Below are 20,202 nucleotides of genomic sequence, written 5' to 3' on the forward strand. Positions count from 1 at the left end.
CCAGTTATTTGGTTGTGCCATTCAGTATATGCTAGCCTTGCTTGTTTCTTAAACCCTGCCACTATATGTTGGACTGGCTCTGAAGCCTTTTTCCGAAGTCTTCAATCCTCTCTGGTGGTTGGTATGTGTGTCTGTGTTTCTGTGTGTGTACCATTTCCCTGAACAGATAAACCCATTACCATCAGTTTATTTTCCTTGGACCAATGTATTACCATCACCAGATCCCATTATATTATCCCCTTTCATTAATCATTTTCATAAATACTCATTTATTTTTAAAAGATGAAAATGTGGATTAAGAAGAGAAGGAAGAAAACATGACTTCTTTGTTTTAGATGATGTTCTCTACACTGCAGAGGAGTTTCATCTTGTGAATAAAATGGGGATGATTCCTTTTCAGTGAAGTTTTCCAAAAGCCTCAAACAGGCTTATTCACAGCTAAATTCATGTAAGACTAAAACCTTGTGGTGTAACTATAGAAAGGATCCCCCCAAATATTCAGAACAAGTTTTTTTTAAAGTTACCGTATTGAATTAGAATGCCCTTTTCAATTTCAGCTATCCATCAATTAAAAGTTGCAAAATTGACCTGGATTCAGTTTATGTCTGGTCCAGATAATTTAGCTGTGTGAATAGAATGAGGAGAAAGTAACATATTCTTTTCAATATTGATCCTGTTCAGCTTCATGGTCTTCTTTCTTAGCTTAGATTTTGATTAAACCATACAATATCCAGTAGTGGCCAGAAGTTAAGAAATGTCTTAATACTTCAATGTTTGTCATTCAACAATACTTAGAACTGTCACACTTAGAAAAGTAGAGGAAAACAAGACTGCTTATTTAACCATTGTAGGAAGAGAGCCATGTTAGACTATGGTAAAAAAAAAAAAAACATCAAAAAGAGTGCCATAGCACTTTTTCCAAATAACAAATTTTATTAAAAGGCATAACCTTTCGTGAGTTGCCGCTCACTTTTTCAGCTCAACCTGTCTAGAGCAATTTATCTTGAGTGACATCTACTGGTGAAAAGTGAGTGCTCAGCAAATCTTTATCACTAGTTGCTTCTGGAAGATTACCATTTAACTAGCCTATATTGCTTTCATATGTTACTCAATCACCTTATCAAAGTAGCAGTCAGAATCTAATATATTCTTGCTACCATTTAATCTAAAATCAGGTTGAAGGGGCTGCAAACTGCTTTTATCTTAAAGCAGCAAATAACATCCTGCAATCTTTTCTATTAAAACTCATACCATTTTTACTAGAAGAACACTGCCTCAGTTTATTAGCTTAAAAGTCAAACCTGTCTTTTTGTTTCTGGCAATGTAGATGGAGAGAAGAATGTTGTTTCTGGAAATTCGGGAATCATTTTATTCGCGGACCTTAATCTCCTATATTGGTCCCAAAGCAAGACCTTTGAGATCTCCTCGTTGCTATTACTCTTCGGAAATTTCCGTCTGCTTCTTGGCTAACTACTACTTCATTCTCGATTTCACCTTCTTTCCTCCGAACGTCCTTTGAAAAACAGCATCAGACATCTTGGAGTACGTACTGGGGGTGCGGTGAAGCAGAGTCGTCCGGCAGCAAAGAAGGTTCGGCGAATGGAACTGTCCAACACCTCGAGGTGCTGAAAAGGTCTTGAGACGAACTCTGGAGAACGGGCAGCGTTAGAGCTGGCGGGCCAAATGCTAGGAAAGCTTGGTAGGGCGGCGCCACCTATCTACTAAATACCGTAGGAATCGAGCGCAGATTAACTCAAAACGACAGAGAAACACGAGGGTGGGAGGGGGCAACCAGGCGCATTCGCAAGAGCACGCCCAGCTCCTGTACCCTCTCGGCGCTTGCTGAGCTAATGGGATAAGAGCCCCCTGGCAAGCGCCTCCTCCTTCCTGGGACTGCCTTCTCCTGCTTGGGCAGCTAGAGTAAGCGCCTTCAGCATCTGGATGGCAATTCTTCAGCCCATATGCTGAACCGGTACTCGTGAAGAACATGGAATCATATGACAAGAAAGCTCGTTACCCAGAAGGTAAGGGAATTGAGGCACAAGGAGAAATGGTGTGCATGTGGTTGACCGGGGGTGGGGGGAAGTGGAGGGATTTATCTCCCCTCACTTTCTATGTCTTCTAAGTCTTGCTTGTCGGACTGTGGATGCTTTTAGAAACTGTAGCAAAATTAGGGGGGCTTAGGAACAAGATTCTTTTCCTTCAATGTCTTCCTTTTTTTCTTCCATTTCTTTTTTGTTTTTCTAATTTTCCTTACTAATACCAGATCAGCTCCCTCTGCCTCACTCCTTAACGTACACATGCACACACACTGCTTAAGTGAAGGCTGAATCTCTGAAAGAGATGGCGCACACGGAGGGGGGGGGGAAGCAGCTGAACGTGCCTATATCGCATATAATATGTGTCTTAGTTTCTCAAAGTCATCCAGTCCTGCTGTAATCCGTACATTACTTTCTTGGAGTTTCTTTAACTGATAGGGCAAGGATACTCAAAATTCTAGATGTCTTAGATGAAATTTTGCAAAGACCAAAAGGAGCTGAAAAAAATGGAGTTAAAAAGGAGATGTTGCTTTGGGGAGGAAAGTATATGTAGGGGCTGAAGGGAAGAATCAACCACACTGGGTAGAAGAGATGCTTGCAGTAAAAAAAAAAAAAAAAGCATTCTGGTTAGTTACAGTACGTGGAAAGACTCCAACAGGTAACTTAGATTCTCCTGTCCTTATTCCATCCTCTCCCATCTATGTCTAGGCTGGTGTTTATATAGTAAAGACTTTATTTATTTGTTTAGTATTTGTTTGTTTGTTTATTTATTGGAATTAAAGCACACAATCTCTTTCCAGAATCCTTGTTTTTCAAGCTGCCTTGAAAAGAGATATTCTAAGGCTCATTCTCTGCAAGAGAAGGGGAAGTTAAAATGCTTGGCTAGAATTTCTAGATTAATTCAAATGTATATCCCCAATGACTGCCTGTCTCTATTAACCCAGCAGGTCAAGCAAGACTAAATTAAGCAATTCAGTAGTAGTCTCCTTCTCTATTTTTCCTGTACTGTTATTTTCTGATTTCTTTAACGTGCATGTGGAGAATCTAGATATAAAAAAGAACTTTCAAATCTATCCCCAACTCTATTTTTTCTGTCATTTGTTGTACATGTATCATGCCACACCCCCACCACCAAATAATATGAGAACAACAATATTATTTCCCTTCAATATAATGTCTTAAGGGAGATGGGCTGTTATGAAATATGAAGTATAAATAAATAAATAAATAAATAAAAATAATATATCGGGCTCATTATAATCTGTGCGTAGTGCTTAGTTTGGAAGGATGAAAGTTGGCATATCTTTATTGTGTTGCTCTAAACTGTGTTTATGCTGCGTGCATCAGTTAGAGAAAGATAAAAGGAAACTCTTGTAAGCAGATATATTATTAGCTGGGAGGAGAAAGAGAAAATCTAATTGTGAGAAACTGCAAAAGACTCATCAAAGCACAGTTTGCATTTTAAATGAAATGATAGTTGAACCTAAGTGTGAGCTTTTTTTAAAAAAATATCTAGACAAAAAAGTTGGGTTCTGATGTGTGTATTTGTCTTATTATTTCATGGAACTCCGAGTTTGCAGCTTAGCAGTCTTTCTTTTTTTAGATCATCCTTGTTGGTTTAGAAGTAAGTTGTATTTATTATAAAAAGGGGAAAAAACTTAATTATGCTTTTCAGGGACACCCAGAAATTACTGACAGAAATTAATGAGAATCCATCATTTATTTCCTTTATCTTATGACTGAATGTTTCATAAAGTTCTTGTGCCATGGATCTAACCAAAGGTGGATTTATATTTTCAATGTAGAAATCAAATTATTAACAGCCCTAGCTTAAAGATGACTCATGTCTATTTAAGAATAGATGGAGTTGCAAAAATACAAAGTAATTTGAAGAAAGTTAGCTTGAAATAAATAAAGATTTTTTGCTTACTCTTGTGGCTTTATTATGATGCATGACACTAGTTACTGAAAGAAAAAAAAGTTTGTTGTGACAGTTAGCTAACATTTTGTTTAAGTCATATAGATAAATTCCTCTTCTCAAAAATATCAATAGACTGCTAGATTTAAAAAAAATCCTTCTGACAAGTCATCTACATCTAGCTTTGTTGCATGTACACAATGTACAATGCCTATTTGTTGTTGTTGCTTTTAAATACTCAAGTGATGTTAATATGAGTCTAATCCAAACTGTAATAGTACCTTTCCTGTTGCATTTGCTGGCTGGAGAAAAAAAAAAAACCTGATTGTAGAATGCACAGTAATCTTATTTTAGCTGGCTCATAATATTTCCATCATTGTTAGCATTATATATATTTGCATTTGTTCTATGGAGGAAGGATTTTTATAATAATGTATTGTATCAAAACATGTATCTAAACTCGTTACATACCATTTGCTTATTTGTTTACTATTGATATCCTAGAGTGACATTTAGCTCAAATATATTGACATCCAAATTATGTTAAATTGTGCAGTGAGGTAAACAACCTTATGAAACTTTGCCAACCATTGGCAAAGCAAAGTACTGTGAGTATATAAAATCTGTACATTGCACATTTATTTGGGAATAAATTATTTTATTAGTGGGACTAGAGCCAATTCATTTATTTTCCAAGACTAAATTATTACAATATAGTATATCTTTATGTGTGTATTTGTCCTTGCAGATGACATTCTATGATGAAAGTTTTTCCTTTTACCTTAGAATACCTTGTGCATACTTTCCATTTTTCATGTATCGTGTCTTACTGTTATAGTAGAATGTAGCATATGGCCTACTACACATTGGTCTCTTAGAAAGCACTTAAACTAATTCAGAATCCAATAGTTTACAGAATCATATTCATATTCTTAAACATATTTTAAAATTGCTCTGAAAACAGTGAACTGCTCCATGTTTTATGTTATTTTTATTAATATTAACATATTAATAAACATAGCTTGTTCTTTGGAGCATGTCAATAATTAGTACATTTCTTTAAATATTCTTGCAAATCTGCAATTGATAATTAACACTGCAATTTAATAAGTATACTCAAGAAATGAAAACTTACTGAGTTCAATAAGATTTAATAGCACTGAATTTTGACACTGCAGTTTTCATGTACTTACTTAGAATCTGAGTAAAAGCTACTTATATAAGTGGAATTTACTCCAGAATAATCATAAGACCATGTCTGAAATCCATTTTAACATAAATACTTATTGTTTTTTAAAATATAACTTATGCAAATTCAGTTATGGCTTAATGTTGATTTAAGGGACACATTTGGTGTCGTGACAGCAATGTGGAGTAGAGATGCACACACTGCAAACATTTAGAGAAATGCATTGTGGTGCCTTTCAGAAATTTTGGGAAAACTCATTTTCAAATATCATTATATAAACTATAAAATATAAATATAATTATAATTATCAGATAAATCCAGCATTATTCCATTCCCTTCCAAGAGGTTCTATCTATTCAGGTAGCCTAGGATTCTTTTAAAATCACTTAGTTCTGTGTGCCAAAGTAGTTTTATGTATTCCCTGGATTCTGAATTCTCAATATGGAGGGTTCCTTAAAAGACAGTTGAAACATTTTCTAAGAATTTGCCTTTATTAATAACATGAATTTGTGATATATTTAATGGTGCAACTGATCATGTTCAGCTTCTTTTACTGGTTTTAATAATCCATTAATATAATTCTTCTGGTGAAAGATTCTGCCACTAACATTGTATTTTTTAATAGTTCTTCTTGACTAGGGAATCTCAAACTTCAGCCATTTAAATGCTCAGTTTGGTATTAACTGTGCTCATTCAATCCTTTGTTGTTGTTGTTTACTACATTCAACATTCTTTGTTGATCTGGATACTCTGCCAGCAAAAATGTAGAATCTTCTTGTTCATCCATCATCATTGATGAAGGCCTCAACAGTGTAGATATTTTTAAAATAATCATGTTAAGATTAGATGTGGTGTGATGATTGATCAGGCCAATTTGGGAACAGAATGTTCTTGTTGAACAGACAACATATATAGATACTGCAGCTACTGTGCTAGTGGCTTTGGTCTTATGAGCTAGCACTTATGTTATGCTTCAGCCTTTCTTCATAAACTTGACCACCTTTGTGGATGAGACCACAAAGTGGCTTTGTGCCAGCACTTCCCAGTGGTTGTTTTTATATCAAATGATGTCAGGGAGGCCTTTGTATTATTTCTTCTTATTTGAGCCTCTTCCAGTAGGAAGCTTCCCAAAAGGAATTGCTTAGATAATGCTCGTCTGGTATACATATGACATAATCTTTCCTGTGCTTTCATCAGAAGTGTGTGGACTGACAGTAGACATGCTCTAGATAAAACTTCAGTGTCTGGTACTTTGTCTTGTCAACTGATGCCTAATATCCTATGAAGACAAATCATGTGGAATTGGTTAAACTGTCTTGCATGACTTTGATACCCAGTGTTTCTCAAGCATAAGCCCTGCCTGAGTAGGCTGTAATGTCATAGTGGAAATGTTGAAGAATATTTGATTTATTCTTATCTGCTATTCTTTATCCTTACCCATCCTACAACTGATCAATGTACTGGAACTTCAGTTAACTGACAAAATTATCTTAGGAATTACATTGAATCAAACTTTTGATGTGGTGGTTCACATCAGCTGGTACAGACTGTTTTCTATAAAGTTTGTATCAATGGAGTTTCTTCTTTTAGGAATGAAAGGGGTTATTTGTTTCCCTTTTTTATATCTTGCTGATATATTTAGTTTAGTGAGGATATATTTCTAAAACTCCATAATAATTTTTGGTACTCATATTTTCCAAACTCTGCTTATGTTCAGCTCTCTTTTCTAAATCTATTTAGGATTATGTTCTGGCAATAAGCTAAAAGCCCATATGCTATATTTCACTTTGCATCTTATAGTAAGGACATTTTTAATAAATTAGACAAACAATATGTATTAAGTAACAAATCCGAAAATTCTGTGGTTATTAAGAATTTATTACATATTGTGAAAAGTATTATTTACTTCTATTGCTCTTGAAAGAAGAGTAGAATTGGGCAGCTCATGGTTAAAAACTGGGCCTCTTTTTGTATTTGAATACATACCAGCTTTCATTGTATTATCTTAATTGTTAAAAGAAATACCAAATTAGGCTTGTATATGAAGGGTCTTGCAATTAAATATGGGCACGAAATTGAGATTCATTCTAAAATTCTAATAAGTGGTTTAAACATTGATATCACCCTTTGTTTTAATACCTTAATTTTAAGGTATTAAATGAAGTAATACATTATCTTTCACCTTTCACCTTTTTTTTGCTTTTAGTTCTGATAATGAATGTAGGCCTTGAATTGTCTTTTTCATTTCTCTTCTTAATTTGAAAATAAATGTGATGCCTTCCATACTGGTGTATGGAAGGACACAAATTCTTTTTAACAATGTGATTTCAAGTCTATTCCAATATTTCAATTTTCAAAATATTTCCTGTATTAAAATAAATATATACATTTGTATGGCATATAGAATAGCGATGCCCTATAGTGAGATAGGTGGCAAGTAAATTTAACAAACAAATAAATAGACAAGATGGGTGACACACAAATCTAATAAATAAATAATCAATTATAATTAAATCATGGACTTGGCTTAGCTTTTTTTCATTAGTTTGCCATCCTGCATTTCAGCTGATTTTATTTCTAAAAAAATATATCATTGAATTGTTTAATTGCAAGATCATTGTTTTCAAGACAGTTTTTGCAATGATTTAGTGACGGTTATACTTTCAGTTCTTATTTAACATTTCAAAGATATGTTGACGTCAGTTCCTTCACTGTCAAAATATAGCTATAGAACTCTCTATACATGTAAGATATCTGATAGTAAAATCATACCAGATAAATAAGCTAATGGACAAATGAGGTTCTGATGGACCAAATAATGGACCAAATCACATAAAGTGCATAGGTAAAGAGAGACTACATATTGTTATGAAAACAATCAATCAAAATGTTTTCAAATGTTAGGGGAGTAAACAAAATATTGAATATAGTAAACACATGCTAATTAGGTATGATCTAATTTAAATTGTTAGTCTTAGCAGTCTTAAGATTCTATAGTTGGATATTGAGTAACATATATTGGGAAATGAAGTCAATTCAGTTTGGATAGACAATTTCATCTATTTAACAGGAAGATTCAATACTTATTTTTGATTTGTCTAAAAAAAGTGTCCCAAACTCCACTGAATTGTTAATTCAATCCAATGACATCAGAACTGATTTGATGCTCTGCATTAAATTTTAGCCAAATCTACAAACTGAATATGTTTGCATCCCTAGAATATAACCACTGTAATACTACAGGAAAATCACAAGTCCATTTTATATTAGAACAAACACTGCAACAATTTGAAAAGCAGATATAGGGATATAAAAAATGCCTAGAACTGGAAAAACACTCAGGAATGTGCTATGAAAATGTAACAATAAAAGCCTCATGTCATAAAGACATTACAGTATTACCAGGTATGCTCTCTGGGGAGGATATTCTGTAATCGAATGATGACTTTTCTTTCATAAAAATACACCATAAATGAAAAAACAACTCTTCTGGTAACATCAAGGTTTGGTTGGGAACATGTAGGATGAGAAAGCTCTTTTGATACTAAGATCTGAAGTTCAGAAAGGCTTTACAAGTAAAAAACCCAACATTTCAAATTGGATCTGCAATTGAACTGGAGGCGTGATTTCTACACACTTGATCTTACAGGTATATTATGTACTTAGTGAAACTGCTGCAGTATTTTCAGAAATAGCCCCATTTGTAATACCTTATAATAATAATCCAAGCAAGATTACCTGAGCATGGAACACTGAATGTTATATATTAAGTAACAAAACATCTATCATTATGCTAGATAGGAGACGTGGAAAGAAGCTTTTGAAAACTGTTGAGAGCTTTGAAATTTCAATTGTATAATTGATGGACAGGTTACCAGATGTTGATAAGGATGGAGAGCACTGCAGAGATTAATATTTATATCCTTTCTGGGCATAACTGGGAACATCTCATTCAAACAGGTGAACAAGAGCAAACCTGCTGGCCAAACATTAAGATTCAAGCCTTCACTTCAATATATGGCTTCACCTCTTCAGCCTTATATTTCCATCCAATTTGTCGATCATGCCATTAAAACTGGCCATAGAATTGGTCAGATGTTAGTCAACATCTTAATAGCATTCTTGTGACTTGCTGTTTGCTAGATGTTCTGCCATTTTGCTAAAACTGTAAATTTTGTTGCCTTGCACAAAACTGTCCATATTATAAAGTTTGTATTATTTATTTGTTTATAATTTATATTTCTAAGAACATCCAACTCAAGAGCAACCAAAGTGCTGAGTTCTGTACCTCCCCCCCCCTTTGGTATAATGGTTCTATCAAGACTTGCATGTCTATTGCTCAGTTTTCATGTCTTTAAATAATTAGATTATATTATTGATTACAAATCATTTTACAGACTATAAAGTGAAAATCTGATATACAAGTATATAAAATAAATCAATAGACTATGCATATTTGAGTGTAAATGCAAAGAAAATGAAAGATAAACTACAAAAAGAGTATGACAACTTCACTTTAGATTTTAGCAGGCTTAAGATTCTATAGTTGGATATTGAGTAACATATATTGGGTATAAACTATGCATTTTTTTAGTGGGCCTCTCAATAACAGGAATATTTTAAAATATTCTTTACCCATTGGTTCTCCAGAGTTGGGGTTTTGGACATATCCTGACATTTGTGTAGCTATCTGCATTTGTATATCCTGAAAACTAAATCCAATCCTGTATTTTGAAATAAAACCTACAAGGAAGACTTTATGAGTACAGGTGCCCTTTTCAGAGAGTCTATTTACAGAAATGCAGGAGATTCCTAAACTCTTGGGAAATTAGTCTGATACTCTGGTCTATTATAATGGTTTAACACTCTGCTACAAATATTGTTCAAATATTGTTCAAAACCATTTGATGGCCCACACAAGTCAATTGCCTAATCAAAAATCTGTGCAAATCTGTTCACCTAGTTGTTTAACAATGTGCTGGATAATTGCTAAGCTGTTATAATTGCTCTCACTACATTTATGCTTAACACTTTATGGTGGATTTGAACCAAACCAAACCAAAACATACAAAATGATTTCTCCAACTTATTTCTAGATATACATATGTGTGCATTCTAATAATGGTTCTTTCACAAACATTGTGTAACTTAATATCAGTGGTTTTTTTTTTCAATTAGGGCCCAGCATTTACTCTTGAGAAAAGCTATTTTAAGCTTATTTATAAGGAAGCAAATTTAAATGAACATATTGGTGCCACTTTAAATTGTGTTTAATGAAGAATGATTTACTATTCAAAAATTGTACCTGTATTAATGACTTTCTTATGCTGATTATCATTGAGTACTTATAAACAATAATTCATTTGACTACCAAGGTTTAAAGTTGAAAAGGAAAAGCAAGGAGAAACTACATGATCCAGCTACCTATTGTATTTCTTACAGTGTGAAACCCTCTCTCCTTTTCTTTCTTTGTACTCCCTATGGGTGGATGAGCATGAGCACATGAGACAAATTAATCGAAGTCATGATTTTAGTATGCTTGATGCTTTTGTACCTTAGAGTTGGAGTATTTAACCAGAACATCAAGCTTCTGGCAGTTGATTTTTCTGAATCTTCATTTAGATTCCAGGAGTTCTTTTGAAGATGTTGCTAAGAAGTCCTGTGGTGCATTAGTTATCACTAAAACATTGTCTCTTGTATTTTAAAGACTCTGGGAGCACTATTTCATTCTTACCTCCCACACCTTCACCATGACTAAGTGTTGCTAGAGAGAATTACTTAACCATTACACAGATGGCAAAAAATGGCACTTATCTCGCACTGTCTTTTTAATTGTATTTTTAGATGGATTTGAACTGAAGCCAAGGACTTTTTGAAGAACTGCTTTCCTCCATCCTGAGATCAGATTCATCATGGCAGCAGGTGTAGCAGCATGGCTTCCTTTTGCGAGGGCAGCTGCCATAGGTTGGATGCCAGTGGCCAACTGTCCCATGCCACTAGCCCCATCAGAAAAAAATAAGCGCCAAGATGAGCTAATCATTCTTAATGTGAGTGGCCGGCGTTTCCAGACATGGAGGACTACATTGGAGAGATACCCTGATACGCTACTTGGCAGCACAGAAAAAGAGTTCTTCTTTAATGAAGATACCAAGGAATACTTTTTTGACCGGGATCCCGATGTCTTTAGGTGTATCTTAAACTTTTATAGAACTGGTAGACTACATTACCCAAGGTATGAGTGTATTTCAGCTTATGATGAGGAGCTTGCTTTTTATGGGATCCTGCCTGATATCATCGGGGACTGCTGTTATGAAGAGTACAAAGACAGAAAGCGGGAAAATGCTGAGCGATTGATGGATGATGCGGATTCTGAGAATAAGCAAGACTCTATGCCAGCCCTGAGCTTCCGGCAGACCATGTGGCGAGCCTTTGAGAACCCTCATACTAGCACCTTAGCCTTAGTCTTTTACTATGTCACAGGCTTCTTTATTGCTGTTTCTGTGATCACCAATGTGGTGGAGACCGTACCATGTGGCTCAGTGCCTGGCAACAAAGAACAGCCATGTGGGGAGAGATATGAAATGGCTTTTTTCTGTTTGGACACAGCTTGTGTAATGATTTTTACGGTCGAGTACCTGATGCGACTCTTTGCAGCTCCCAGTCGGTACCGGTTCATCAGGAGTGTGATGAGTATCATTGATGTGGTGGCCATCATGCCCTACTACATAGGTTTGGTGATGACTGGCAATGAGGATGTCAGTGGAGCTTTTGTGACTCTGAGGGTTTTCAGAGTATTCAGGATTTTCAAGTTCTCCCGTCACTCCCAAGGCTTACGAATCTTGGGGTACACACTGAAGAGCTGTGCGTCTGAGCTTGGTTTTCTTCTCTTTTCACTCACAATGGCAATTATTATCTTTGCTACTGTGATGTTTTATGCAGAGAAAGGATCTTCTGCCAGCAAGTTCACTAGCATTCCAGCATCATTTTGGTATACTATTGTCACCATGACAACTCTTGGGTAAGTACTATATTTTTCTTTTTTGAACAAAGAAAAAGGGTGCTGATTGGTGGAGTTTCAGAATTTTCTGTAGTAACTGATCTTTTCTACCCCTCCCAGATCATAGATCAAAAATATTTTCTTCTTTTGATTGTTATATCATGTACATTGGAGAACGTTGTAATTCCCCTTAGACAAGGCTTCTGGTGTTAATTGTTTGTGATTATATTTTTCTTGTGTTTTCTTTTGTTGCACTTGTATTTTGGTCTGTGACCGCAAAATAAAAATTATTATTATTATTTATATATATCATGTACATTAGCTACAACAAATCACCAATTCATATTTGTAGTTAGAAAAGGACATAGTTATAGCATGAGAGGATAAGCCAAAATGTTTTGGAAAATCAGTTGTTAGTTAATTAATTTGGAATCTTTGGAGTTTTTTCCTGTTCTCATTTTGAATATGAGTGGCCTATACAAACAGTTTCTTTTGGTTTAAATAATACTTTTCTAGTATGGGATTATTGAAATCCTTTTTACATTGCTTCTGACAAAAGGTGAAATGTTGATTAATTAAAACTAGAATCAAAAGAATGTGGTCTAATTCAACTGGAAAAGAACAAAGGCACAAACCAAATGTTTAGAAAGAAAATAAAAATATATATTTGCATTCTTTGACATCAAATATTTCATTTTAAAGATCTTGAACGCTCTCAGAAATGCCAGCTTCAGAGAGTGCTGACACTATATATATTTTCCGATTCTTCCCTATTTCAAACAAGTGGCATTTTCATGCTTTTAGAATTTCTTCACTCAATTTGTTTTCTGCTCAGCACAGGAACTGAGTTAAATACAAAAACTTGGATAGGGAGGAATATGAAAAGACAAATAGTAAACCTTTACCCTACCCTAAACTGTTAGTGGTGTCATGGATATTTATTTCAGTATTATTGTTGTTAGCAATTCATGGTTAGCATTTTTCACATTTTAACAATATCTTGGAGGAAGAATAGATAATATTTATAAACTGAATTTATAAGAAAGTTTAACACATTTGGTTCTTTTGACTTTAATTGTTCCTTGGCTTCTGATTAAATCCAAACAGATAATACAAGAATTCAGGAGATTGAACAGGCTGAACTGGAAATCAGTGTGTATGGGTAAATGAGTGTGTGCCAAGAAAAAAGACTTAGGGTAATGGCAATATGATATCCATAGTACAGGAATTACAAAATGTTAAATTCACCAATTTTGATGATGGAATCACATCCCCATATACCCAAATGTTTTGGAGTGGTGTAAATATTTGTAATCTGTGTTACAAAGGAAGGGCACATAACCCATGGGATATTTCCACTATCTTTGTACATCATAGAGATCAGTTGCATTTTCAGCCTTGATAACTTTAACTTTAAGAACGATGTTGATACTAGTTATAGACTTTTTTAAGTGGAAAAAAATATTTCATATAGGATAATTAATCAACTTTAGCTTCTTTTCCCCCACTTATTTAAAGAAATTCACTCTTCTGTAACTTCTGCATACTATATCAGGACTCGTATATCAGGCAAAAAAAAATATTTAAAAAATTCATCATTTTTTTTCTCTATTTGTAAGATTGTATGGCTTTTGATTTTTAACCATACTTCAACAATTGCTTTTCCAGTGTTTGATCATCAAACACTGCATATCATTCTTCCTGTATTAAAGGTATTCGCAAAGAGACTTGAACTTTATAAGCTGAAATGATTAAATATGATTTATCTTCTAAAAGGACAACCAATTATGATTTAGTGGAATGAAAATATTTGAAAAATACAGAAATGTAAAAACTGAACTTCACTCAAATAAATAACCATCTTATCTAGTTTTGTTTAAAAAATGAGTTTCAAAAGCTTGCTATAACAAAAGTAAATACTTTGGGCACATTGAAATTAAAATATAACCTAGAATTTATTTTCTTTGCATTTTGGCTTCTTTTGTAAGAATATGTTAAAAATTATTAGTTTCAAATATTTGTAAGAGGTTAACAAAAAAAGATGTAAAACTCAAAATTGCATATAATTTCAAATATTACTTTCAATAGAAAGAAATACGATATTTTAAAGGATGATGTAAAATGATTGTAAATGTTAATAATATGACGCAAATATACACATTTTACACATGGCAATTGAAAATTCTTACAAATTCAAAGGTAAGGAAAGCAGGTGGGCCACCTGTGATAAACATTATATAGCACAATATGTTTTATATGAAACTACATTTTAGAACTCTGTATATCTCATTTAAGCTTCATAGAATGTAAAAATGAATCTGAAAATGAAGCCAGGCTACATAGCCACTATGCATATTACTTAAAATAAAATTTAAGGTTGCTTACATATATATTTGGAAAGAAAATCTTTCTATTATTGGAGACCTTAGCGCTCTCTGTGCTTGCTTGTTTCCAGACATTTCTTTACCTAGCTAACATCATTAAGGCTAGTGAGTGCCTCGTTCACTCCCTGATTATATAGAGTAGCTTGCCCTGTCATTGTTGATGGGGTATCATTGTCTCCTTAGTTACACCATTGTTTTCTGTTTGTTGTCTGATATTAATCCTTGTTTATCTGGGTATTGACTGCTATAAAGCATGTGTTCTGCTCTTTTGGTTTCCTTCTTAGATTTTTTAAATAAAATTTGCTTGCAGATGTTTTTAATGAAACAACAACCAAGCTCAAAGAGCACCAAGGACTCCACATTTCAGTCCTGAGCTACATACATTATCTTCTACTGAGATTTCTATTGTTTCCCTTTTTTAAGGGGAAGGAGGACAAGAAATGAAATATTTCTAACCTGTCCAAATATATAGAGAATGATTCCACGGTACCATTAATTCTGTGTATGGCTAACTGAAATACTCCCAGACATAAAGCACCTTTCCTTTTTGCACATAATGATAGTCCAGAGTGAGTCTTCTTGAGCGCTCTAAAGTGTTCCTTGACAAGGTTAATCATATAAATTATAGCAGTAGTGCTAAGCTCACTGAGCAGGCTAAAAAATGGCAGATACTAAAATAGGATATTTAACATTTAAGACTGATCATTTTAAGCTTTTTTTGCAAACTACTGTCTTCCAACAGAGATTAATGCATGTACCTATTTGTATTATTTGTCTGGAATTATTTTTAAATGGAAGACTTTGCTGAAGCATCAGTTGTACAGTCTGCATTTCTTACATTTCTTAAAGACCTTTTTGTACTATAAAGGTCTTTTTTTATGATAAGGTCAAAACACCAGATAATAATACATAGAGAGCAAACTTCTTTACTTTTTTTACTTTCCATTATACTTTTCTGTTAATATGTCATTACTTGCCCTTTCCCCTAGAAGCTGTTAAAGCTATGTGTTCCTGTTGATTTTTGAGAAAGTACCATGTTGTCCTATAAGATTTGTAAAGGGCAACTCTATACCATGATGGTTGCTATGACATTTCTGAACTTCAGAAGGAACTATATGTCATTTTCTATTTTGGATTTCCTTCAAAGATAAAATGGAAACTTTTGTCTTTGCCTCTGAAGTAACATCTGTGCATTTGGACTTTCAGAGCTTAAAATGTATACCAGTGGTGGCGAACCTATGGCACGCATGCCAAAGGGGAGGCACTCAGAGCCCTCTCTGTGGGCACGTGTGCCATCACCCCAGCCCTGCCTCCCCCTGTGGCCCTCTTCTCACCAGCAGCCCCCCAGAAGAGAGTCATCCCTGGGCATGGCCCACGTGGAGCAGCACAGCCAAGGACATGGCAGCTGGGCAGCGGGGACAAAACTCCACCCTCGTGTCCCATCGTGTGCAGATGACGCTGTGGAGTATGGGCGGAAGGTGTGGCAACATGGCGCTGCAGGGTCACTGGGGTGATCTGTGGTGGTTGGCCATGGAAATGGTGGGTGGCCCTGCAGGTGGATGGGGCAGGGGCTGGGCTGGGCTGGGGGATGGAGCAGGGGTGGGGTAGGCCCAGGGCCATTTTGGGCACTTGGTCTCTAAAAGGTTCGCCGTCACTGATCTATACCACCATCTTCAAAAATTGAAATCACTTTGTTGAAATCCATGTAATATCCTCTCCTTTAGTTAGAATTGGACTTTATTCATAATTTTCATCATCTTTCAGGTTTGAGATATTTGAATCTCACTAGCATCTGAATGGAGCATTTTCATAAACCAGCTACAACTAACAGTAGAATGATTACAATCCAAAGTTTATTTCAAATTGTGTACTCTCAGGCTTTTACTTTACCAGTAAAACAAAACAAAGAAGCAAACAAAAAAATCTCCAACCCCTAACCTACAACTATTGGAATATCTGAATAAAAGAGTATTGTAAATTAAATAGCAGGCTAAGATACACATAATATAACAAAGGTATTTTTTTTAAGAATTAGATTTCTCAGAAAATGTCTCTGCTTTCTCTTTTGTTCCTAACTAATTTATGGAATTAGAGTTGGGGAAAGAATCATGACTTTATTCCCATTTCATTCTCTAGATCCTGTTTGCCACAATAAATACAGAGTATGAATGTGTACTATAGTTCTTAAAAACTGGACAATAGGACACATTTCCACACATTCCTTATGTGGAAAAAAATTGAAAACATGCATGTTAAACAACTTCAATTCTAAATTATGATTCAGTTTGCAGTAAAGTTTCATGCATAAAAATATTCATAAAACCTGCTACAAATTGATCCTAGTTATCATTATATTGCATGCATAAAATCATACATTATTTGCACAGTATATCTTTATGATCTCCCATGATGTCTACTCACTGATGCAAGTTGCCAGAGTTGGTGTGGTCCAGATTCCTTTGATCAAACAGTGTTATCTACTAGGACTAGGAAGTGCACCTTCCTAGTGGTCATGGTGTCTGTAATGAGTTTCCCCATGAGACCTGGGTGACTTACACCCTGATGATATTCCAGAAGGCTTTATACCTCTCTTGAGCTATGGCAGCTGGAGCCACTTACCGGATGTCCTTGGTCTAGCCTTGTTGTTGTTGTTGCATATTATTTTGTTCTTATTTATTTATTTTTATTCTGATCATTGAATTATGAGCAACCTAGACTCATTCTGGAGTTGGATGATGTTAAATAAGATAAGATAAAAATATTTTTAAAGTAAAGAGCCTATCAATGGACCATTTCATCTTAAAGATCTCTCTTCCTTTTATAGGACCATGATGTTTTTCAAAACTTTTAAGACGAGTAATTCTTATTTCATTTAAATTATTCTGATTGATTGATCAATCAATCTATTTATTATTTTTATACCACTCATTTTACTATTCAAAGTGACTCTGGGTGACTATCTAACACTTCAATTTCTATTTCAAAATATTTTATCTACACGAACTCACTCATTCTAAATGTATATAAATCACAGAAAAGAACTTTCAAGTGATAACTTTGTGTTGCAATTACTTTTCTTTGTAATTTTTGTACTTAGTTGCTCTGAAGCTTCTTCAGTTTGCCTCTAGGCTGAGAAAGAGAAGAAAAACCTATTTCCTCTTGTCATAATTTCAAGTGAAATATACCATAGAATAGTACCTTAAATCCAGAAAGACAAGAGGAGACTTTCACTTACCAGTTAGAGAGTAGAGACTAAAGCAGCTCAAAACTTGGGCAGTCCTTTCTATCCTGGGAGAAGATTGAGATCATAAATCTGTCAATCTCCATATTTAGCTGGGGCTGCCTTCAAAATGGGCAAAGGGTGAAATATATCTTGTATTTAATTTCAAAATGAGCTTTGCATTTTGCGTTTGTATTTTTTCTTCTTCTGCTTCTTAGTTCAGCCCTAACTAATTCTTGGGAATCATGGTTGCTGTTAAGTTACTGTTAAGTAATTATGAAAAGATGATTGATCTCCATCCTCAGACCCTGATCCCAAACTCAGGGGAGAATTTACTGTAAGTATTATACACTTGTACTGGAATGCCATCAAAAATATGAAAACAAACAAACAAGAGTTGTAGACCAGAAGGACCTAGACTTTGCTAGAGCTTGTTGCCTACTTTCCTGACAACCCTGGTTGATGACCACATTAATTTGTTGAAAGGTTAATTGAAATTTCATAAATAGCACCCTTCTCCTCTCACTCTTCTGCTGCTGAATTTCTACAGTTCTGTCTTATGTCTAAATACATTACCCATGTAGTATGGCTATATTACTTTATCCTTCTCATCTGTTCCACTGCCTTCTCTATTGGTATCATTATTATGATTATTATCCTTGTTATTATGGATTATTCCTTTGTTGTTTTGAATGTACACTGAGAGCTTATGCACTGGAGCTAAATTCCTTTTGTATCCAATCACACTTAGCCAATAAAGTGTTCTGTTCTGTTCTATTCTATTTCTAATCTTTCCTTCAGTATAAGATGTTATTTTATTTAAGTCAGTGAATAATTGCACATATTATAATTCGAAAAGAACACATTTTTCTGCTGTTTACAGTTTACTGTTAATTATTTAATTATTTATAATGGTTATAATTTATAAAATTACGTTTACTGTAAACTTTGTAATAAAGTTTTTTTTTCCTCCTACAGGCTTCACTGTTCCTAGAGAATAATCTAAATGCTGCTTTCCAAGATATTCGGCAGTCTCTTTCTGCCTAGGCAAACTTATACAATGAGCTTCTGATGCCATTTTGGCAGGAGTCTTTTTGTAATTAGATTATATTTACAATTCTCTATCTGTGGTACATTGCCAAAACATCCAGCCTATTCTCTAGTGAATTGCAGAATTGGTTTGTACCTTGCCCAGTTAGTGATATAGCACTTTGCATCTGAATAATTCTTTGACTTTTATAAACAGTTCAAAATTATTGGCTCAGTTGCACTTTACTGCCCAATTAGCATTTTTGAAATGATTTTGGACCAGCCAGAGTTATGTGTGTCTTAAAATACAAATAAGAGAGTGTTGGTTTATTTTATGCATCAAAGAATTCAATCTGAGTAATTGAATTGTTGCCCTTGTTCTTGTTAGTAAAGCAGATTGATTTATAAATAACTGGGAATATGTAGGTTAACTTTTCTTAAATTAAGTTCACTGGGACAGAAAAAAAAAGGTTTGCTAAAACATAAGCAAGCCAAAACAGTAATTGGATATTTGCACATGCTTTAATTCCTAACCCTTGACCTTTTTTTTCAAAACACAAATACTAAGAAATTTAGTTTATTTGCTTACTGGAATTCCCTTAGGTTCTTCAACTAAAGGAATAATAATGTGGGGCAATGTCCATGACTTGTGTTCAATACAATCATAAGCTTGTTTACTTGAAAATAAGTCTGAGTTTAATGTCAACTACCACCAACTCAATAAGTATAAGAATGAAAGATGCTGCAAATCTGTCTTTAAAAAACAAAAGATAAAGCCACAATTGGTTTTGAACAGCAAATTTTCTTCTAAATGCATTATTAATGAATCCTAAATGCAACATTTTTTATTTATAAAGGGCTTGACATGCCATTGAAATGGACTGCTCTTACTCTCATTTGACAAATGAGAAAAAGAGCTGGCAATTAGTGATGTGATTTATCAAGTCTTATCAATTCCTGCCTGAGAAAGGATCTGAATATAGGTTAGACCAGTATTTCTCACTCTTGGCAATTTTGAGATATCTTCCAACTTCAGAATTCTTCAGCCAAAACTATCCATCTAAAAGTTGCCAAGTTTTGAGATATTTGATCTTCCAATTGTTATGGTGGCTAAGGCTAATAAGACTTATAGGACAGTTGCATCTGAAGAACTTTCTGGAACTAGGGAATATGGTACTTTGGAAGTAAATGGTATATGAAGTTTCTTCTGACTCAGTTTCTAGTGATTCTAAAGAGTCATCTCTCTGTTTGGGCCTTAATTTTTTGATATGTATATATTTTAAATTATTAACCATTATTTTCCATGTTAAATGACTTAACAAATTTTGAACAATCTATACTACACCAACATAAATCAAACAAACATCCCAGATTTCATAAATGTATATTCGCAATATCATATGCATTCACACTTTATATGTAGTAC

At 34.4% G+C, this 20,202-nt stretch overlaps 1 protein-coding gene across 1 annotated transcript in view; it reads left to right on the top strand.

Annotated features, from left to right (window-relative positions):
• Nucleotides 1-1,380: 1,380 nt before the first annotated feature.
• Nucleotides 1,381-20,202, top strand: part of LOC120305487 (potassium voltage-gated channel subfamily D member 3) — a gene marked incomplete at its 3' end in the record, with an annotated part of 244,772 nt that continues 225,950 nt past the window's right edge. The window contains exons 1-2 of the mRNA XM_039337399.1: nt 1,381-2,024; nt 10,991-12,164. Coding sequence (XP_039193333.1) covers nt 11,059-12,164 — 1,106 coding nt within the window. The remainder of the gene's footprint in view (nt 2,025-10,990; nt 12,165-20,202) is intronic.

The sequence above is a fragment of the Crotalus tigris genome, unplaced genomic scaffold, assembly GCF_016545835.1.
Source record: "Crotalus tigris isolate CLP2741 ecotype Arizona unplaced genomic scaffold, ASM1654583v1 scf7180000017677.1119895, whole genome shotgun sequence".
Classification (NCBI taxonomy): Eukaryota; Metazoa; Chordata; class Lepidosauria; order Squamata; family Viperidae; genus Crotalus; species Crotalus tigris.